The sequence below is a fragment of the Schistocerca serialis genome, chromosome 9 (assembly GCF_023864345.2).
Source record: "Schistocerca serialis cubense isolate TAMUIC-IGC-003099 chromosome 9, iqSchSeri2.2, whole genome shotgun sequence".
Lineage (NCBI taxonomy): Eukaryota > Metazoa > Arthropoda > Insecta > Orthoptera > Acrididae > Schistocerca > Schistocerca serialis.
This window is the reverse complement of record NC_064646.1, coordinates 416,142,671-416,165,742: the sequence shown is the minus strand read 5'-3', so window position 1 is coordinate 416,165,742 and position 23,072 is coordinate 416,142,671. Positions and strand designations below refer to the sequence as shown.

General features: G+C 38.4%; 1 protein-coding gene across 4 annotated transcripts in view; it reads left to right on the top strand.

Moving 5' to 3' along the window:
* LOC126419310 (transcription initiation factor TFIID subunit 1-like) overlaps positions 1-21,131 on the top strand; it is a 167,106-nt gene extending 145,975 nt beyond the window's left edge. For 3 of the 4 annotated variants that reach the window (XM_050086488.1, XM_050086489.1, XM_050086487.1), the window contains one exon: positions 20,515-21,131. In XM_050086488.1, the coding sequence (XP_049942445.1) occupies positions 20,515-21,024 (510 nt within the window). In that variant the 3' untranslated portion in view covers positions 21,025-21,131. Of the gene's footprint in view, positions 1-9,133; positions 9,317-20,514 lie in introns of all 4 variants that reach the window. The other variant, XM_050086490.1, reaches the window with a different exon arrangement.
* Positions 21,132-23,072: the final 1,941 nt, after the last annotated feature.

The following is a 23,072-nucleotide window of genomic DNA, read 5'->3' as shown; positions in this document are numbered from 1 at the left end:
GTTACGTAGTGGGGGAAAGAGATGGGGGGAGAGTTTTTCAAGGAGGACATAAAGAACATTTGCCATGGCTCACCACTTGCACTGAATGAGATGGTGATTATATGGAAACATATTCTACAGTTTTTTCTCCCAAGTAGGCTTTTCCTTTTTTTAAAAAGTTGGGTCTAGTACACCTACTTTCTACATGGCTCGGAGTTCACATTGCTAATGATGCAAGTTTTATATGGCCTAATGCTGAAACTTTAAGTGTTCCAGAATGTGGATAAAAGTTATTTACTGGTTCTCTGCAAGTGATCTGTTACTGAACTTGGATTAAAAACAGTATATATTGCTTTTGTACTTTATAATGTCTGACCACACTGCAAGAAAAAAAAAGAACTAGTGAAAATTCAATAACACTAAAGAGAATTTTTAAATATCATATGTTTTATTGACAAGATCCGGAACAGGAATTTACATATTACAGATCTTAAATGTCCGAGCATTGCAACGTTTGCTTTATAGGTATGAGCAGACCTTGGAGAGAGGCATTGTTAAAGTTAACTGTCACAAATTTTATTTTTACACCATCATATTCTAGAGCAACTCTTCACTAAAGAAGAAAATGCACACTACTCAAAACAGTGTAATAAGAATAATAAGTGGTGCCCATTATAAAACCCCTTGCAGACAAACAGACTACACCCATACAATACCTTTACTCACTTGTGCGGATTGTTCTCGACACTCGATCACAGGTCTTAACAACTGTCACATTCATAAATACAATACTGGAAGCATAATTACTTACACTATCCATTACAAAGCATTAGAGTGGCACAAAAAAAGAGTGGGGTTTTCAACTGGAAGCTTAAATTACTTGCACTATCCATTTCAAAGCCTTAGAGTAGCACAAAAAATAATGATGTTTTCAGCCGTAAAAAGCTTTGACCATTTACCCATGTGAAAAATCAATTAGATAACGAAATTTACTTCAAACACAAACTGAAATCATGTGCTTAACAACTCCTTTTGTGCTTTCTGAATGTCTCATATTGCTGCATATGTGTGTGCATGTGGGCGCGCGCAAAAAAGAGAGAGGTGCACAGACCCAGTTGCAGTCTGCCTCTGACAGTTTTCATGGACAACAAATATTTCACTTCCAGTATTTTATATAATTATTGACCATATTTAAAAGTTTTAAATGCTGTCATAATCTATTCGTTAAGAAGTATAATCTTACATTAAAGGTTTAACATGTTAAGACAAATATTACAGTTAGAAACTGTGTATATGTTTTGAGTCTGATAATAACTTTCAAATTACCCAAACTATATTCATTCAATATTTTAGAATGAGAACTCTTAGCCACTTCCCAATAAACTTGATTCATAACTTCAAACCTTTGCACAACATTTTCTCACTGATACATCCACAAAATAAAAAAAAAATTTAAAAAATGTTAACCCTTAATACATTTTCACTGTTCATGCAGTAAAACACCACCAAGAGGCATAACATTTTAATTCATTAGTTCTTTGCTACTAACTCTTATTTACTACATATTTTATAGACAGTATCCACATATATCACTGAATGTGCATGCAAAATTATATCATTGTACAACACACAGCTCAGTACATACAATGTTATAAATGCTGAGATGTGTGAAAAACTAGATTTTGTTTAGACTATTCTCCCCCAGTGTTTGATAATGAGAACACTTCATTACTTTCAAGAAACTTTTAATATAATTTCAAACCTTTTCTAAACTTTTTTTCACGTATGTGCTTAACATCAATGTTAATGAGATATTGGAAATTGTTTATATGTGGACATTCAATTCTTTAAATAATTGGTGGTGGGTAGTTTATTAGTATTAAACAACAAATGTGAATGGTGAGCCAGTTGCCATATTTTTCAGTGGTAAATTAACTGATCCATCCATGTTGTAGCAAGGGATTAGTATTGTGGTCCCTAAGACAGGCAAATAATCAGCTTGTGATTACAGTATTTTGAAAAGGATAGATTGCTGCTCACGATATAGAGGGAACACTTAAGTCACACAGAGGCACAATGGAAAGACTGCTATATATTTAAGATTTTGGTCAAAAGGCTTTTTTCTAAAGTAGAAAAAACTCGCACAACCACTGTCCCTGGTCAGTGTAATTGGGACTGAGTTGTAACTGTGCCTGATGGGAGCAGCAACCCAGTGTGGGTGTTGGGGGTAAGGAGGAGGAATGACATGGGATAGGTGTAGTACTGCATCTGAGAGCATGCAAGGGCGTGGTCAGTGTGAGGATGCTGCATGTAGTTGTGGAGGGGGGTAGAGAAAGGGGACAGACTAGTTGGTACATTTTTGGAATACAAGCTACTTTGGAGTAGGGAGAGTAGGTAAGTTGAGGACAAGATCTAACAACGGTTGATGCCAGGGGGTTATGGGAACATAGCTTAAGTTGCAGGGAGTGTTCATGACATTGCAATTCAGAAAAACTGATGTTGGTAGAAGGGATCCAAGATAGCACAGGCAGTGAAGCAGACATTGAAGTGAAGTACAATGTGTTGGGCAACATGTTCAGCAACTGGGTGGTTCAGCTGTCTCTGGGCCACTGTTTTGTTGGTGCGGACAGCCAGCTTGTTAGTTGTTATGCCCAGGTAGAAAGCAGCACAGTGGTTGCATCTTAGTTTGTAGATGACACGACTGCTTTCACGGGTAGCTCTGGCTTTGATGGGATAGGAGATCCCTGTGCCCAGACTGGAGTAAGTGATGGTGGTGTGGCTGGCCTTGCATGTAGATCTATTGCAGGGTTATGAGCTATGAGGCAAGGGGTTGGGAGCAGGAGTTGAGTAGGGATGAATGAGGATATGTATGTTCGATGGTGACAGAATACCACTGTGCAAGGGGTGGGAAAGATAGGGGTAGGATATTCCTTATTTCAGGGCACTGTGAGAGGTAGTCGAAACTGTGGCAGATAATGTGATTCAGTTGCTCCAGTCCTGGGCAGTACTGAGTCATGAGAAGTGTGCTTCTTTGTGCCCAGACAGTGGATATGGTAGGGGACTGGCGAGACAAGGCACGGGAGATCTTGTTTCTAGACAAGTCTGTTAGTATAATTATGATACGTTAAGGCTTCAGTGACACCCTTGGTATATTTGAGGAGGGACTGCTCATTTCTGCAGATGTGACGATGGTGGGTAACTGTGATATATGGAATGGGTGGTAGTCGTTAAAGTGAAGGTATTGCTGCTGGTTGGTAGGTTCTGATGTAGCCATCCTGAAGGTGGAAGTCAACTTCAAGGAAGGTGACTTGTTGGGTTGAGGGTGACGAGGTGAAGCAAACAGGGTTCAGTAGCAGCAACACCATGGGCATTGGTGATGTAAGTGTAAAGGGAGGTGCTATCAAGAGTGATGAGCACAGTGACGTATGGTAAAAGAATTGTCAAGAGTTGGTGGAGGAAATGGTTGGTGTCTTTAAAATGCACAGTCCAGTCACATTAGTGTGACCATAGCCTATGTTCAACTAGAGCATGCAGTAGTCAGTGGCAGATGGCTGCACTATTAGCGGAGGCTATGCATTGAGTTGGGGTGAACGCGAATTACAGTCATAGTTTGGAAATGGAGTGATTTATCTGATGTCCAAAATGGCATGATCATTGGCTTTTTGACAAAGGATGGGAGCATTTTCAAAATGGCTAAGATTGTCAACTGCTTACATGCCACCATGCTTGGCAAAATGGCACTATCTGAAACCAGTGCTGCAGCAACTTTGGTGCACCATGGACCATAGATGACAGGTTAACGATGGCTGCAGTAAAGTCCATGGGTAAATAAACATGCAGCTCTTGAGCAACTGGCAACTCGTATGAACCAAAGGCCTACCAACAGTGTCACCTCAATGATCTTTCAGCAAACGTTGCTGCCCATGGGCCTCCGCATCAGGTGCCTGGTTCATGTACTCATAACGGGTGTTGATGTGCAACATGAAGTGTTTAGTGTGTACAGCGGGAAATGTTTGAAAGCAAATATCCGGCGACAATCATTGGAAGGTCCAGGCTACAGGAGGGAGCATTATGTTCTGGGGAGTGTTTCTGTGGCATTCCTTATTTAATCTTGTCATTCTGGAAGGCACAATCAATCAACACAAGTATGCATCTATCTTTGGGGCCATGTTGACCCCTATATGTAGTTTGTCCTCAATACAATGGCGGCATCTACAATCAGGACAACACGATGTGCCACACAGTTTGCAGTGTACGTGCTTTGCTTCAGAGAGCGCCAGGATGAGTATGATAATTTTCTGGTTACCCAACTCCTTGGATATAAACCCAGTCGAGAATCTGTAGAACCACCTCGATCAGGGTATTCGCACCATGGATCCTCAAGATGGAGTTGGCATGGCTACACATCCCCCCCTTTCAGTAATACCCAGAGCCTCATTAATTCTCTTCCTTCATGTTTCACAGTGGTCTGTGATGCGAAGGTGGTTATTCAGGTTTTTGACAGATGGTCAAAGTAATGTGACTGGATGGTGCAGGAGGGCAGGTTACGGGTAATAGGCTAAAGGTCTTGGTCCGCAAGAGCAGTGCTTTTCTCAATGAGGCACAGTAACAGGCCATAACGGGACATCCTGGGAGGTTGGTTTGTTGGATTTTAGAAAGCATGTAGATGGTAGGTGTGAGGAGAGAGAGAGTTTCAGGGGAGAGGTTATGGGCCGAGCCTAAGAATTTGAGGAGGGACTGGAGATCCCGTTGGATTTGTGGAATGGGGCCACTGTGGCAGGGTTTTTTCTGTGTTTATTTAGACTTCTTAATATTGTTTTATGTGCTATCTCTTTGCATTAATTTAACAGCTTCATGGTCACTGATAAGACTAGGTAAATTTTAGTACCTCATCATAATGAACTGGCTATATTTGAAAATTTATGGACTGATGACTAGTGAGTTTGATCTGTAAAACACTTATAGCAACAAGAATTCATTACCAAAATTAAAAATGGCTATTGTTACATTAGTAAGATTAAGGCAAATGGTTTGCAAGGATTAAGTAACAGTATGGAGTGCTCTCTCTCAATCTTTCCTCCCTCCCTCTCTCTCTCTCTCTCTCTCTCTCTCTCTCTCACACACACACACTTACTCTCACTCACTCACTTCAAAGATAGTACACATAAATTTAGAAACTAAAGAGATCCTATTCTACTGTCCGTTACTATGGGTACTGGAAAAGATTTGAGAGTAAAATTGTTGGTGGCTGTTGTTTCAGAAATGTAGAAAACACTACAATACTTGTATGAACTATATGAATGCTAGTGTAAAATTATTGTGAATGTATTTATAATGCTAATTTTATACATAAAAAGAAGCGTAACATTGTGATGCATGTAGCACTGTACAGGACACCTTCCATGTAAATAAAAATGCAAATGTTGATTTGTTCAAATTCATAAATCTCCCGGAGTGCTTGATCAATTGATTTACTTCAACTTTTTACATGGTATTGTGATAAACAATCAGGCAGTAACGGTGTGCAGGTTTTCAGTTAAAATCAGCTGGAAGAAATAAAATGCTGTGCTGTGAAAATGTGTGGTTTCATTTTCTTTACTGCTGTCATTTTTAACTACAGTACCAGGGCATTTAAACCATTAGGCAAATAATTTCTCTCATACATATTTGTTTTCCTTATATGTTATTATAAACAAATTGTTTTCATTTCGTTAATCAGAACAGTGTGATGTTCTGTTTTCTCCCTTGCAGTTGGTTTTAGCAGAATACTGGAAAGTTGTGAAGATAATGTCATTGAAACCCCTATTGTCACCCAGTGAATCAGGTGTAGAGGTTGCCAAAGACCACAACCAGTTTACCCATTCATTTTAAGCAACTTCAGTTTGCAATCGAGGTTTCATTTGTAATTACAAGGGTCTCGGTCAGGGGAGGGGGGGACATAGAAAGGGGGAAAGAGGAGATGGATAGAGAGAAAGGATAGGAGGTGATGGACAGAGAGACAGGAAGGAGGATGGGATTAACTGAGAGAAGAGGGAGGAGGAGGGGATTAGTTTGTTTGTCCATTTCTGATACATACTTAGGAATTGCAAAGCATTACCAGGCTTGCTAGTAAAGAATATAATATTGCCAAATTCTTGTTTACTGAAGTTCATATACGTAATTGAATTTGTTGCACGAGTGTTCAGATAAGCAATGCTGGATCAGAGTGAGCTGAAACAAAGACGACTTATAACTAGATGGGACTCGGCACAACATAATTGTCTTATTCCTCACAAAATGGAATTTTTTAAGGGAAGTGGTTACTAATTTCAGTGGAGATAAACTAAGAATGGAGTATTTGTCAAGCTGAATGTAGATAACCTTCCAAACTTTTGACTGTAAAACTGAAAATTTAAAAGAAAAAGTTTATATCCCCAATAACAGAGAGTGAAAAAGCCTGGCATCTTTATAAATATGTGTATTTGTCTCGAACTCCAAATATTTTGTAAGTACACTGTCAAAGAATACAGAGATGAATCAGTGAATATTGGATTAAACCACGAAAGTGCAGGGTGAAGTAGAAATAACTCCACATTTGGAAAGGAATAAAAGTCTGGTTAATTGAGATCGGTAAGTTTGAGGCATAAGCCCATGACTGGGCTATTGGCTACTGGATGTACAGTGCAGTCTTTCTTCCCTGTGACACAAGGAGGTGGAGGGTAGTGGGCCCTTCACCCCTGCCATCCTTTCCCATGGGAAAAGATTTCCAGTACTCATTTGATATCAGGTTGAGTAGGCCTAGCACCATATGGATGGACTTGAATGAGGAAAAATCCCCATATCCACCCAGGGTTGATCCTGGGCTTCCAAGCTTAGAGTTAAGTGCTCTTCCTGGAATGTCACCATGACCACAGGTGAAGTGAGGAATAGAACAAAATCTCATATTTATGAAAACCATATATTTTTTTAAAAAAATTCAATTGCCACCTTTTGATGGAATGATATAGGAATATGTCTGTCACTTTGCTGGACATTGTTGACAGAATTGCAGACATTTTACATCATAGAGGGTCAACTGCTCAGGCAATTGAGGAAGGTTCGTTGTTGTATGGAGTCTTCTTTCCATGTTGGGTTAACACAGGTTTTTAAGGGTAATGAAACCACAACTGAAACCTTATTTAAATTCCATGATGCCTTTGAGCAGTTCCATGCCCCCAGGGTCATCATCTGTCAGTATTAAGTCATAAATAAAATAGAGGTAATGGAAGGATTGGAGGTAACCACTTCAGTATAGTTGGGCAGTTGACAGGCCAGCAAACTAAATTAAAATGATTGCTCACATATTGGATGAAGTCCTTTCTCAAGGCTGTAACAAAAACAGAAGCACGTGGTTACAGTGTCAGTCTGGGATGAGGATATATGTTCAGTGGAGTGAGTGAGAAGAACAAAGGGAGCGGAGTAAAGAAAGAAAGGGAGGTGTAGATGTGGGCTGGTGAGGCTGCCCTGATACACAGAGGAAGGAAATTGTATTATGCATATAATGACAGTTAGGAGTGGATTGAGAATTATCTTTTTCATTTTATTAATTATTTGGGAGGACGGGAGGAGGAGATAGTTACAAGGAAGATTCTGAAGAAACTAGTGTGGATGTAGAGTATTGGAGTGATGTGAGAGGTCTAGGGTCAGATGAATTTGGTTGTATGTTCAGGGAGTATTGTGGGCTCAAAGGATACTTTTTGGATAGTGCATGTCCGTAAAAGCCTTGTTAAGATGTTTGGCATAATGGAAAAGGGATTGCTGATCACCATAGATGCATTGCCCATAGGTCCTTCACAGAAATGCATTACCCTCCAGTTCTAGTGCATAAACAGATCTCATATGTATGTCCACACATGCTCCTAACTCCCCAGTCACCCACAGACCAGTTGCAAATGAGCACTGTTCTCTGTACACAGTATCATCCCAGACTGGAACAAGTGAGTCATGTCCTCCACTGGGCTTGTATGGCCTGTCTTTCATTATGCCCTGAAATGAGGAATATCCTTTCGAAATGGATCACATCCATGCTAAAGACCCCGGCATGATCTGTCCTATGCACCTACACAGTGCATCCTATTCCAATCTTATCAGTTTCATACTCTATCCTTATCAATGGGAGAGCCACCTGTGAACACAGTAATGTCATATGTAAAATCTGTTGTAGCTAATCAACAGCATCTTTTTGTTGCATTACCACTAACATGCCTTCCATCCCAGTGGTTGGCCACAGCCAAACTAACAAAGGGGAAAGTTGACAGTGTAGTAGCAGAACATGGTACTGAGCACAAAATGTTCGTCTTCAATTTCTGCTTCACAACCAGTGGCAACACATTCTAGAAACACATCCTGATCCTGCAATCCCCTGGGCACTTATCTTCACTAGCTCCTTTGCGTACCCACCTCCACATCTGTCTCCATGCCTCCCAATTTACACCATTAACCTGCACCCACACTCTTCTCTGTAGTCCTTCCTCTGCTGTGTTTTCACCTCTTCCAACCCATTCCTCAACTTTGTGTCTTAGATGCAACTTTATCTTCCTGAGCAAGGACAAACTCACAAGTTTGCCATCTATCATGTTCCTGTTCTTCCTTTCCTTCCTAGCAACCAGCTCTCCCTCACTCCACCCCTTTCTTCATCTGCCCTCTTCCTTTTTCTGTCACTTACTCCACCTGCCACACCCCACAGCAGAGTTGAGCTGCAACACTGGGACAATCTCTCTCTCTCTCTCTCTCTCTCTCTCCCTCTCTCCCTCACACACACACACACACACACACACACACACAATACTAGCAATGATTTGAATCTTTTTCATGTGGCTGTTGACTGCTCAATGCCTCCTGCCACCATAAAAATTGTGTGCTTGAGAACCATTTTATCAAAACAACAATGTTCCTGGTAACAATACTGTCATCTGGATTTTTGTTGTGATCAGTATTCCCACTCATTGTTCCATATTTGTGGATAACAATTTTTCTGTTTTTCTTCTTCTAGACTGGCATAGATTTTGTTCTTAAATAATAAAATATAATGCACTAATTACTGATCAAAACATTCAGTAAACTGAATTTGAAAAATATATTAGTGATTGAAACATCGCATTGCTACAGTCAGTATGAATGTTGCTATTCCTTACAGGGTCATGGAAAGCATAAGCCTAAAGATCGCAGTAAATCAGGCAGCCGTGAGAAACGTCAGTGTCCAAATAACAAGAAATTTAAAAACCAAAAAGGAAATAACAGGAAATCTGAAAAGAAACCAGAAAAGTACAATAAAAAAGGAAACAAGAAACATAGAAATTAGCCTCTTTACTATTGAATGGTAAACTTGAAAGAATATTTTTGTGATTTTATTCTTGTTGATCAATTATTTAATAAGAAATTAAACTATTTTAAAGGAGGCTGGCCTTACTTGAGATTGGGCATTGTAAAACTCTTTGCGTGGTCCAAGCAAGTGAATATCAGTTAGTTGTGTAGAGTGTAAAGGTATTCGGGATTTGATGTCGCAGACATACGACATAGTATTTTCTTTTTCTTTTTTTTTAAGAAAGTTAGTGAGAGACTCATGGATGTACGATGTGTAATAGTGTGAAATACCATTCTGTTGTATAGTTTAGCTGGAAGGATGCCTGAATCTGAATATACGTTATTAACTCAAGTAACAAATATATTAAAATGCTTTATTTTTAGTACATAGGACAATACTCCAGGCAGGAGTTTTCATTACATGTTTGCGCAAAAGTGTAATGTTTTCACTCAGAAATTATCTGTGGCTTACAATGAACCATGTTCTGTGACTTATGAGATTTTTATCACCATTTTGTAGACTTAAATGTACTTGAAACACCTATTTTCTATATATCAGAGAACGAAAATTGCTACTCACCATATAGCAGATATGCTGAGTCGCGATAGGCACTACAAAAAGATTCACACAATTATAGATTTCAGCCAGTAAGGCCTTTGTCAGCAGTAGACATACACCAAACACGCGCACACACACTCACGGAAATGCAACTTGCACACACGTCTGCAGTCTCAGATAACTCTACAAAATTATAACATCAATTTCCTTCTTCATAACAATTTCAGTTTCGACAGACTTCGCCGGCTGCAGTGGTCTCGCGGTTCTAGGCGCTCAGTCCGGAACCGCGAGACTGCTACGGTCGCAGGTTCGAATCCTGCCTCGGGCATGGATGTGTGTGATGTCCTTAGGTTACTTAGATTTAAGTAGTTCTAAGTTCTAGGGGACTGATGACCACAGCTGTTAAGTCCCATAGTGCTCAGAGCCATTTGAACCATTGACAGACTTCGGTTGGCGTTGGGAATCAGTAGTTATTTTTCCTTTTGCGTAGATAACACAAATTGCAGAAAGATAACGATACTTGGCAATGTTTCAAATTAGTGCAGGTATTTTGAACTCGCATTTGAAGTGTAGCATTGCCAGAAATGAGGTTTGTGGATTTTACTTGGGGCCTGTCACCCATCCTAGAGATAACAGCAGTGCTGTGTTATACATTTTAGTGTTATTCTTGCTAACACCATACGAATTTAATCAAGTAAACTAGAAGCAAAGCCACTTTTATAAAAAATAAATAAATAAATAAAAAATAAAATAAAAACCAGCTGCTTCCTCAGTTATATTAAATAGCTGCTATTTGTAACTAGTTGGTGGTTTAATGTTTACTTTGATTACATTGGTAACTTTCAAAGAAAATAGTTTCCCTTATCTCTAAAAGAAAAGCCCTGTTTACAGTACATTACTATTTTACATGCAGCTATACAACAAACACCACCAACTGTCACGTGGGCGAGTAAGTGTGTTGGTAAGAGAGAATAGGAAGTCCAGTTCACATTCTGCTGAATAAACATTTTATTTACTATAGATGCATTGCCCCAGAAGGTAATTCCATAAGGTATAAAAAGTGAAAATATACAAAATAACCCAACACTGTTCTCTTTATATCAGCACAGTAAGAGATGCTTCTGCACTGTCCAGTCACATTAATTTGACCACCATGTATGTTTTGACATCAACAAGCAGTAACCACTCACAGATGCAGGTGGCAGCTTTAGTAATAGAGGGGATATTAAACATGTCAGGGGAACACAGAAGCAGTGCAGTCATAGTCATAATGTGGATAAATGATGTATCTGACATCCAAAGGGCATGCTCATTAGTTTTTGGCCCAGGGGCGGAAGCATTTCCAAAATAGCCAAGTTGGTAAACTGTGTGACACTGTGGTTAAAGTATACTTCTTCTTCAGTAGCACTACAGCCCTTGGTGAGCCTTGGCTTCTTCAACAATCTTCCTCCACACTTCTCGGTTATTTGCTGCTCTTTTCCACCCCCGAACTCCCATATTGGTGATATCCATTATTACCTCGTAGATCCATCTTCTTCTAGGTCTCCTTTTTCGCCTAACTGAATGGATCATACCTTTCATCATTTTCTTTGAAATTCTATCCTCTGCCATTCTCTCCAAGTGTCCTAGGCACCATATTCGCTGTGATTTCACAAATTTTACTATGTCCCTGCCTTGTATTAACTCTTGTAATTCGGCATTGTAGCATATTCTCCAACCTTCTTCCTCCCTTATTGGCCCATAGATTTTACGTAGTATTTTCCGCTCAATGCTTCTTAGTGCTTTTTATCGTGTTCAGTCAACGTCCATACCTCTGAGCCGTATGTGATAACTGGACGGACTAGGGAATTATATATTAGCAGTTTAGTTTTTCTTGTAACAAGGCTATTTTTGAAAAGCTGCATGTTTGCAAAGTAAGTTCTGTTTCCTGCTTGTATTCTTTCCCTTATAGTCTTTCCAATACTGTTGTCATTTGTTTATTAGGGCTCCCAAGTAGTTAAAAGAAGACACTCCATTGAAGCATTTCCCATTGATGTTTAGGTTTTTAGGGGTTCTTCTGGCCTCAGATTGTGACATTACCATATATTTTGTTTTGTTTTCATTTACTATGAGGCCAATTTTTAAGGCTTCTGTTTACATTGTCGGTATGTTTCTAGGAGTGTATTGATGTTTCTTCCTGCTATAACAATGTCATCAGCGTATGCACATCATGGCAAGTTTTCATAAGTATGGTGTCTCGGTTAAAGTATACTGTGAATGGCAAAATGGCTCTATCCCAGAGAGGCAGCTGTGGTGCACCATGGACCACAGATGACAGGGGTGAGCAATGACTCTAGAGATGTGTACAGACAAATAGCCATGCAAAAGTTGAGCAACTAACCACCCAGATGAACCAAGGGGCCACCTACAGTGTCTCCTCAGTCACCGTTCAGCGAAGGTTGCTGTGTATCTACCTGATACACGCACTCATGTCGACTGCTGTATATCAGCAATGAAGGCTGAAATTTGCAAGCCAGCACCACAACTAGATGCCCACAGAGTGGCAACAGGTGGATTTTTGAAATTAATCATGTTTTATGTTCCATCAGACCAAGGACCATTGGCATGTATGGCACGAAATATCTGAATACAAATACTCTGCAACATCATTATGGTTTGGGGAATGTTTTTGTGCCATTCCCTGGGTGATCTTGTGATTCTGGAAGGCACAATGGAGCAACAGAAATATTCACATGTCTTTGGCAACATCGTCCACCCTTTTATGTACTTTGTTTTTCCTCATCACAATGGCATCTAGCAGCCGGGCAAAGCAATGTGTCACACAGCTTGCAATGTACGTGCATAGTTCAAAGAGCAGGTGGATGAGTTTACGGTACTCCCCTGGCTACCGAACTCCCCAAATTGAAGCCCATTTGAGAATCTGTGGGAGCACTTTGATTGGCCTGTTCACGCCATGCATTCTCAACCTTGAAAACTAGTGCAGCTGGCCACGGCACTGGAATATCGATGGCTGCAGATCCCTGCCAGTACCGTCCAGAATACCTCTGACTCTCTTACTGCATGTCTCACAGTGGTCTGCACTGTCAAAAGGACTTTTGATATGGGGTCACATTAATGAGACTGGACAGTGTAAGAGCAAAACATGCTTAACTGAGCTTGATTAGTAAAACTTTGTGTTGGATCAGTTTTAACTTGTTATCCAGCTGGATCCCAAATAATTTTACTCTGTGTATCTCACTTGTTTAGCCACAGGCACAGGTCCCAACATTTCCACTGCTGCCAGAAATGAAGTACTGTTCAATACTCCACTTTATCAGTGAACGTCGGTGTTTTGTTTTGGGTCATCTAGCTACAGTATTAGATGAAAAGTATCAGTGCATTGCTTGTGAGTTTTATTGTAAGGAAAATACCTATACTCTCTACTGGCTTTAATCTCTCCATCTCAGTTCTAAAAATCTATCTTTAATAGAGAGAAAAAGTTGATTTTCGGTAGTTTTGAATAGGATAATACAAATGTTGAACAAAGCCATGTTTTTTAATTTCCTTACAGACAGTTTTAAAGATATGGAACTTGAAATATGAAATAGCAGAACAGATTATCTGAGAAACAGCTGAATAGCACCCAACGGTAAATAAATTAGAACTTACATAAACTCCCCAGTTTTCCTCCGTAGTCAGTCAGAATCTGTATTTTATGCAGTCATTTCACTTATAATCTTGTATGTTACTTTGACAATGTGTTGCGTGCCTTTGAAAGTAAATTCATAAGTGGCACTGATGTCACCACAGTTGTCAGCTATTCATTGACTAGCTTATAGAACATGTCGTGCCATTACTCTAAAGGGATTGGTCCAAGTCCAAGTGATAAAACAAGTATTGCCAAATAAAGGCCAGTTCCATCTTTTTGATCATTCAGAGCATATATGAAAGAAGTGACTGCTTCATTCCTTTTCTTTTGTTTGCCATGTACTAATGTCTTATAATGACTCCAAAAGTCATACACCATTTCGAGAGAATTACTATCTGGTTCGCTGCAGCTGGTGCCACCAGTATCACTAAGAATTTCGTAATAAATGCTTTATTGTAGGTGTTTAGCTCACACAACCTCTTGAATTTTAAAAATTTACATTTTTATTTCTTGTGTCAAGTAAGCAGCATACTGCAATCAAATGACTATCTTCAATTTGTCCAACTTTTGCATTCAGTTATGGAAAGTGCTGAAATTGTCATGTCCAAAATTTTAGGTCAGTAAGAAAAATGTAACAAACAATGAGCAGGATCACTTCATACGATACCGGCTGCAAAGTAATGGCTGTAAGTAAAAGTATTAATTGAAGAGCATTGAGTAAAATAATATCGATGTCGAAATGAAACTACTTGATACCATACTGAGACGTAAGAGTACTTTTTCCATGTGTCTGTGTCTAGCAGTGTGCTGCAGTACTGTAGTAAGGAGATTTCAATGTTCGCCAATACTACTGACATGTACCTCCCAACAAATAAAACATTAATTATATAATTTTGTTTTTTTGGAAGTTACAATTAAAACTTCCGCTACCCCTCATAGATTTGAAAGCTTTGTCCACAAATGAGAATAATATTGACTGCTCAGTTTTCATTTATGCTGTGTATAAGGCCACCACAGTATAGCACTGTACTGCCTTTTGTCACCTGGCACACATATTGCTGGATCATACTGTGAGCCGTACAAGGATAAACATCATTTTACATTCCATATATTCAGAGACAATAGGAGATAAAACCACTAGTGGTGGTACATTCCTTGGGTGCCTAAATCTGGTAATACTGAGTACACAGTTGAAGAGAATGAGAATATTCAAGGATAGTGTCAGAATGAGAGGCAAGCCAATAATAATATGTCTGCTACAGACATAACCTGTAAACAAGTATAAGTTAGAGCATTTGAACAGAATTCACAATCTAATCTGTCTCAGACCAGGATGAATAGTGGAACTTCCTGGCAGACTAAAATTGTGTGCCGGGCTCAGACTCGAGCTCAGGACCTTTGCCTTTCGTGGGCAAGTGCTCTACCATCTGAGCTATCCATGCAAGACTCACTACCCATCCTCACAGCTTCAATTCTGCCAGTACCTCATCTCCTATTTCCAAGCTTCACAGAAGCTCTTCTGTGGTAGAGCACTTGCCTGTGAAAGGCAAAGGTCCCGAGTTTGAGTCTCGGTCCGGCACAGAGTTTTAATCTGCCAGGAAGTTTCATATCAGGTTCTCAGAAGAGCCTCTGTGAAGTTTGGAAGGTGGGAGATGAGGTACTGGCAGAACTGAAGCTGTGAGGACAGGTCGTGAGTCATGCTTGGATAGCTGCCAGGAAGTTTCATATCAGTGCATGCTCCGCTGCAGATTGAAAATCTCATTCTGGAAGGATGAATAATTATCGTTAAACTAAATATTGTTCTTGATTAAATACAAGTGTGGATTACAAACTTCCATCATGCTGCAATAGCTATGAATCAGTAACTTCTGTTAACCAGTACAATGAAAAACCAGTCTGAAGTTGAAAAATTCACTTTATTTCTATTTATTTATTTATTTTCACTCAGTGACTAGTTTTGGGCCTAGATTCATTTTCAAATCATCATAACATAATCAAAAATAGTATTCCTGAAAATATAAACACGATGTCAAAAATGTGATCTGTATGCACTGTAACTGTTTGTTTGCAAATTTTTAACTTGCTTTTTACATTTTCGGAAATATCATTTTTGGCTGTGTTACAATGATTTAAAAATGGGTGTCAGCCCAAACCTAGTCTTTGAGTGGAGTTTGCAATATTGGACGTTTTTTGTAATATGGATTATATGGAGTAGTTACTCATGGCAATATTCTCCTATACTTTGTCACATTTCTCCCCTGTTTTGATTCTGATTTAATCGTTTCATTTAATCAAGGATTCTTCAACGTTTGCTTTTTTTCTATTCTTAGAAACCCTAAAACTGTGATTTTATGTGTGGGTGTCCTTTTCTTTTGGATGTCTTAATCTGCTCATAACCTTGATCAAGAGGAATGAAGGAAGCAATAAGCCAACAATTTTAAAAATAAATTCATAAAAGCTATCAAAGTAGAAGCCTGTATTAATTTTTCATTACATTTCATTAATACTTGCTCCAATGATCATGAATATGACATACTTTTCTTTCTTTCTTTCTTTCTTTCTTTCTTTTTGTTCTGTACTTCATATCTAAACATTCAACTATTGAGTAGAAGGAGTTGTCATTCAGAAGTTCTTTTAATTTGTTTGTTTATTTTTAAATGCTATTTGGGTATCTGTCAGACTTTTACTGCTGTTTGGCAAAGACCCATGATAGCATAATGTGCCCCTTTCTGTGCCAAAGTCAGATTTAACCCAGAATAGTGATGATCATCCTTTCTTCTGGTGTTGTGGCTATGCACTTTGCTGTTATTTTTTAATTGGAATGGGTTATTGCTGTTATTTTTTAATTGGAATGGGTTATTGATAATGAATTTCATTGGTGAATATGTGTATTGTGAAGGTATTGTAAATATCCCTAGTTCCTTAAGTAAATGTGTGCAAGGTGATCTTTGGGGAGCCCAACCATTATTCTGATTACACACTTTTATGCAATAACTACTTTTTCTCTTAATGATGAAATTACGTAAAATATGATGCCATATGGAAGCAGTGAATGAAAATAGGCATATATAGCATAAGTTGAAACTAACCATTTCAGCAGATTATCAGTGTGTTTCTTCCAAAGCAATTTCTTGTCAGTACACACACCAAGAAATTTTGAATATTCTGCCTTAGCAATAGACTTCTGTTCAAAAGCTATATTTATCAGTGGTTATGCCATTTATTGTACAGAACTGTATATGCAATGTTTTCTCAAAATTCAGTGAGAGTGCATTTGTAGAGAACCACTTAATAATTTTCTGAAATACATTATTTACAATGTCCTCATCTTCAGCAAAAAGAACTAGCTTTCCATCTCCGTGAATTTAGAATGGCAATCATTGATATATATTAGGAACAATAAGGGAGCCAAGACTTGACCCTGTGGGACACTGTTCTTGATACCTCCCCAGTTAGAGTAGTCGGTTGATTTTTGCAGACTGTCTGTACTGTTAATTTCAGCCTTCTCTTCTAGTTAAGTATGAATTAAACATTAAACCATTTGTGCACTGTTCCACTCATACCACAATAGATAAGCTTATCTAGAAAAAATTCAAGATTCACACAGTCAAAAGCTTTTGAGAGATCACAAAAAATCCTATTGGGCGATGTTCTGCTATTCAGACCATTTAATATTTGATCAGTGAAAGCATGTATAGTGTTTTCTGTTGAAAAACCTTTCTGAAAACCGAATTGACATTTCGTTAGTACTTTATTTTTACCTCTAAATATGATGTCATATGAAAGCAGTGGATGAAAATAGGCACAGTAGGCTAATTTACTAATATGTTTATCACCAAAATGCACAATAACCCTAATAGCATAAGTAGCTGAACTCAAACTTTTCGGATAAAGTTGTCAGAAGTGAGATTATGTGATAGTTGTTAGCATGAGACCTATCCCCCTTTTTATGCAATGGTTTAACAATAGCATATATCTGGCTGGCTGGAAAAAATATCCTCTTTTTGTGAGTACTACATATGTGGGTGAGAATCATTCTTACCTTTTGGATACAAGTCTTAGTACTGTGTTTGAAATGCCATCAATTCCATGTGAGCTTTTACTTTTGAGTGATTTTATTATTTTCCTAATTTCAGTAGGAAGGGTGGGTTGAATTTCAGTTTTATCAAATTGCTTAGGTATTGCATCTTCCATATAATGAACAGCTGGAGCCTATTTTCTACTTCTGACATTTTGTTAACAAACTTTTCAGTGAGTTTGATAAAAATTCAGTCTTCCTGTGCTGCTTGCCCTGTTTCCCTTTTAACACTATTCCAAATTGTTTTAATTTTATTATCAGAGGTGTTAATCTCATACATAATGTACACACTTCTGGACTTTTTAATAACTTTTCTTAATACCGTGCAATAGTGTTTATAAAGTTCGACTGTTTCTGGATCATTACCCCTTCTAGCTATAAATTTCCCTTTTCTGCTTACAAGGTATTTTTATTCCTCTAGTAAGCCACAGCTTTTTGGATGGTTTTTTACAATTATGTTTCCCAGATATACTCACAAAGCTATCAAGATATATGTTAAGTTTTAAATTATCATTGGTTCCCTGCACTCTTCATCCCTGCCTAACTGTTGCAAGTTGTCACTAAAACTTGCAGTTGTTAAATTGTCAATTGAACACACTATTTTGGAGGCTGTTTTGCATTACTATATGGAGATGTGTCATATACTGTAACTAGCTCTGTTTCACAGAGGAAGACTGCACTGTAGTTTCTTTTCTAGACTGTCACACAGATGACAAAATGGTATATATCGAAATAGACGACAGAGGGATAAAGAAACAATTAAAATCGCTTTAAAGAGTTAAGGCTGCTGGACCTGATGGGATACCAGTTCGATTTTACACAGAGTATGTGAAGGAACTTGCACCCCTTCTTGCAGCGGTGTTCCGTAGGTCTCTAGAAGAGTGTTGCATTCCAAAGGATTGGAAAAGAGCACAAATCATCCCCATTTTCAAGAAGGGACGTCGAACAGATGTGCAGAATTATAGACCTATATCTCTAACATCGATCAGTTGTAGAATTTTGGAACACGTATTATGTTCGAGTATAATGACTTTTCTGGAGACTAGAAATCTACTCTGTAGGAATCAGCATGGGTTTCAAAAAAGACAGTCGTGTGAAACCCAGCTCGCGCTATTCGTCCACGAGACTCAGAGGGCCATAGACACAGGTTCCCAGGTAGATGCTGTGTTTCTTGACTTCCGCAAGGTGTTCGATACAGTTCCCCACAGTCATTTAATAAACAAAGTAAGAGCATATGGACTATCAGACCAATTGTGTGATTGGACTTAAGAGTTCCTAGATAACAGAACACAGCATGTCATTATCAATGGAGAGAAGTCCTCTGAAGTAAGAGTGATTTCAGGTGTGCCGCAGGGGAGTGTCATAGGACCGTTGCTATTCACAATATACATAAATGACCTTGTGGATGACATCAGAAGTTCACTGAGGCTTTTTGCAGATGATGCTGTGGTGTATCGAGAGGTTGTAACAATGGAAAATTGTACTGAAATGCAGGAGGATCTGCAGCGAATTGACGCATGGTGCAGGGAATGGCAATTGAATCTCAATGTTGACAAGTGTAATGTGCTGCGAATACATAGAAAGATAGATCCCTTATCATTTAGCTACGAAATAGCAGGTCAGCAACTGGAAGCAGTTAATTCCGTAAATTATCTGGGAGTACACATTAGGAGTGATTTAAAATGGAATGATCATATAAAGTTGATCGTTGGTAAAGCAGATGCCAGACTGAGATTCATTGTACGAATCCTAAGGAAATACAATCCGAAAACAAAGGAAGTAGGTTACAGTACGCTTGTTCGCCCACTGCTTGAATAATACTCAGCAGTGTGGGATCTGTACCAGATAGGGTTGATAGAAGAGATAGAGAAGATCCAACGGAGAGCAGCGCGCTTCGTTACAGGATAATTTAGTAATCGCGAAAGCGTTACGGAGATGATAGGTAAACTCCAGTGGAAGACTCTGCAAGAGAGATGCTCAGTAGCTTGGTATGGGCATGCTAAAGTTTCGAGAACATACCTTCCTTGAAGAGTCAAGCAGTATATTCCTCCCTCCTACGTATATCTCGCGAAGAGACCATGAGGATAAAATCAGAGAGATTAGAGCCCACACAGAAGCATACCGACAATCCTTCTTTCCACGAACAATACGAGACTGGAATAGAAGGGAGAACCGATGGACGTACTCAAGGTACCCTCCGTCACACACCATCAGGTGGCTTGCAGAGTATGGATGTAGATGTAGCTGTGCATTGTGATCCAAAAGACCAATCTTAACACGAAAAGTTTTTATTTGATTACATTTATCTTATTCTATAAAAAGATTATCTACCAGTGAACTGTTTTTGCATTTTTGTGTACTTCATCAGGTCAGAGAGGCAGTGTTGGTTCTAAAAGTTCAGAATTTTTGTGTTCAAAGTATCTTTCAAATTTCTTGTTAACTAACAGGGTAGATAGCATACTCTGAATAACATTACCACCTCAATCTCGTATGAGATTTTGGAATAGCTTCGTTCATTTATTGGTAGTACTATGGCAACTGCCAGCAATGCTTTACTTGAAGAAATACAGCTACCAGCCAATTTTTTTTATGTCTATTTATGCCAAGACCGATTTTTTACTGGTGTAATATATTTATATTTTTGTCACTATAAGGTTGTTATTGAATGTGTTTTGAACCTGTGGTTACCTTCTGTTCTGTAATTTGTGGCTTCATTTCCCACCTGTGGAAGATATAAATGTATTATGTGACTTGAATTGAAGATGAGTGAAAGCCTGAGCTATGTTGTTGTTGTTGTCTAAAAACTTTACTAAAAGTTGCTGGCGTCTGTATTTCTTCAACTGATTCTGTTCGCAGCCACAAAGTTCAACCACTGTTACCATCAAGAAACTAATGCCTGTAGTACATTTCACTATTTATTCACTTGCATGATTTGTTTCTTTATTCTAGGATACGGCAGAATCATCAAAACCCAAGCACATCAGTAATGTTTGGTTGAAGAGCGCACAGATGCCAGTCGCTGACATTGATGTAGGTACTGCTATTTTGTGCCTTTGTGCAGCAGATCGCTCGGTCAACTCAACATTAGAATTATTGGACAGAAAATTCAGAATAATGCCGCAGTATCAGCAAATGGACAGAAAGCTTGGCAAATTTATTGCTATACAAAAACCAAATTATTACATTTTCCTTTTAATTGTTAGAGAGAGCAAAAGCAGTCCACTTTCGTTTAGAGCACTTGGAGACTGTATGCGGCAAGTCTGTAAGTTGATTGACAAGAACAGATACGAATATGTTGCTGTAGAAGCTTTTGATGACGAGGATGATCCACTTCTATTTGAAAAAGTCATAACTGTAATAAAGACAGGACTCGATACAAAGTATCAAAAAGAGTTGTGGTTATGTTATCCTGCAACAGTTTCAAGAGTACCCAACACAAGGCCAAGCAGTGAAACATAATGCCCTTTCATATATTATAGTTCTTTGTAATGATATTAAACAAGTGAATGTAAAATAAAAATGTAAGAATATTTTCATAAATAAATGTAATTGGTGTATATTTATAATTTTATGATATTTAAAGTGTCAATAATTTCAACCTATGACATTTCTGCATTCCATTAACTTTTACAACAAGATATTTTACAGAAATGAATAGGTGTCAGACTGACAGTTGTTGCTATGAACACTTCTCCTCCCATCCAGAAAGAGGAGTGTTCATAGCACCATCCATAAACATCAAAAGTAACCAGGATTACTGTCATCAATGTGTAACTACTGCAACCTACATCCATTTGAACCTGCCCCACACTTCACACCATTACCAAATTGGCGATTCCTTGATGCCTCAGGGTGTGTCATATGAACTGATACCTTCTTTTAATAAAGTTGTGCACTAAACTTTTCACCCAGTTTATTCAGTATCTCCTAAAGTTATTTTATCTGCTTTTTAGCATTCTTCTGTAGCACCAAATTTCAGAAGCTTCTATTCCTTTCTTGTCTGAACTGTTCATTGTTCACATTATATCTCTGTACAAGGCTAAGCACAGATACCTTCAGGAAAGGGTTCTTAACACTTGAGATTTATATAAAAGTAACAAGTTGCTCTTTTTCAGAAACACGTCTTGCTAAATCTAAGTTAAATACTTCTTAAAAAAAATTAAAACAATCTTGATCTGATATAAATGTTTATTAATATAGTGACTGGTTTCAGTCTATTTTTAAGACTGTCTTCAGACCATTCACCAATGGTGGCAGGTTGAGGTAGTGAACGGTATAATATAATAAAAATATATATAATAAAAAAAGTTAAGATATATGGAATTAATGAGATCAATTTTTTGGCGCTCGGACAAGCACAATAAGCTGGGCTATGCCTGTAAATGAGTTCATATTAGTTCTGCATGGACGAAATAATCTTCCTCTTACTATAGATTTATGCTTACCAATTAATAATACTACGTCCGATCGCTGTATCCACCTACAAAATCTTGACTGTGTCCATGATACGGTAATCAGATCTTCGTGATAACTGAAGTACACAAGTGGGCTTCTTCAATTCTTCTCTATTACAGTACTACTTCGATAATAACGCAATTTCTCACTAATGAAATATGAATGTATTATTAATTCTACACACATCAAAAGTACAGGCTTTTCACTTATTCTCATAACCAAAATTGCTACTGCCGATTATGCTCTAAAATAACATGTGTCCACCTTCGTTCATTAACAGAGTGTGAGTCCTTCCCCTTGCCAAGAAACAGGAAAATTATCTTATGTTTTTTAACATTTGAAAATCAAAAATACATGATGGTAGGCGCAGGCTCTATGCTGGGCTACCACTTCACCTTTTCTCTTTGCCTTTATTAAACGAAAACATAAAAGCAAGAAATGCAAAAGGTACGTCACAAATGCCCCCTTACTGTATACTGTCGTACTCCCCCCCTTCCACCCTCTCCCCACTGTATACTGTCAGAAATAAGTCTCTTTATTTAGGGAGACAATATACAGTAGCCATATTTATGTTGGGTCTCATAATTTGGTCATTTAGTGCACCTCAATGGAGTTTTAATACCCTTATGCTACTACAAGTATATCTACAAATTAGTACACATAAATACATTCACATATATTTATATTACATAATTGAATGTCCATGTTGTGCTTCCGTCTTAGTTTATTATTTATCCTTACATTCGTTAAGCTGTGTGGTGTGAACAGGAAAAATTTTAAATTTCTTAAATGGCCCTTTCAAGCTGGTTTAAAAATTGTTTTTCTCACTTGTTTTTGGTTCATTGGCAATTCTGAGAATGTGTCCTTTCGGCACATGCTATCTCATTGTTCGCTGTACGTATGGCCTCAAGCAGCTCATTGTTTACCGCGCCCATCACAGTGATGTCAGTGCCACATGAGCACCAGCACTGCCTGCACATCCACTGTAATGTCACTCCAGGCTTATAAAGTCGGGTGTTGTATATGCCATCCAGTCCGGAGACGGGTTACGA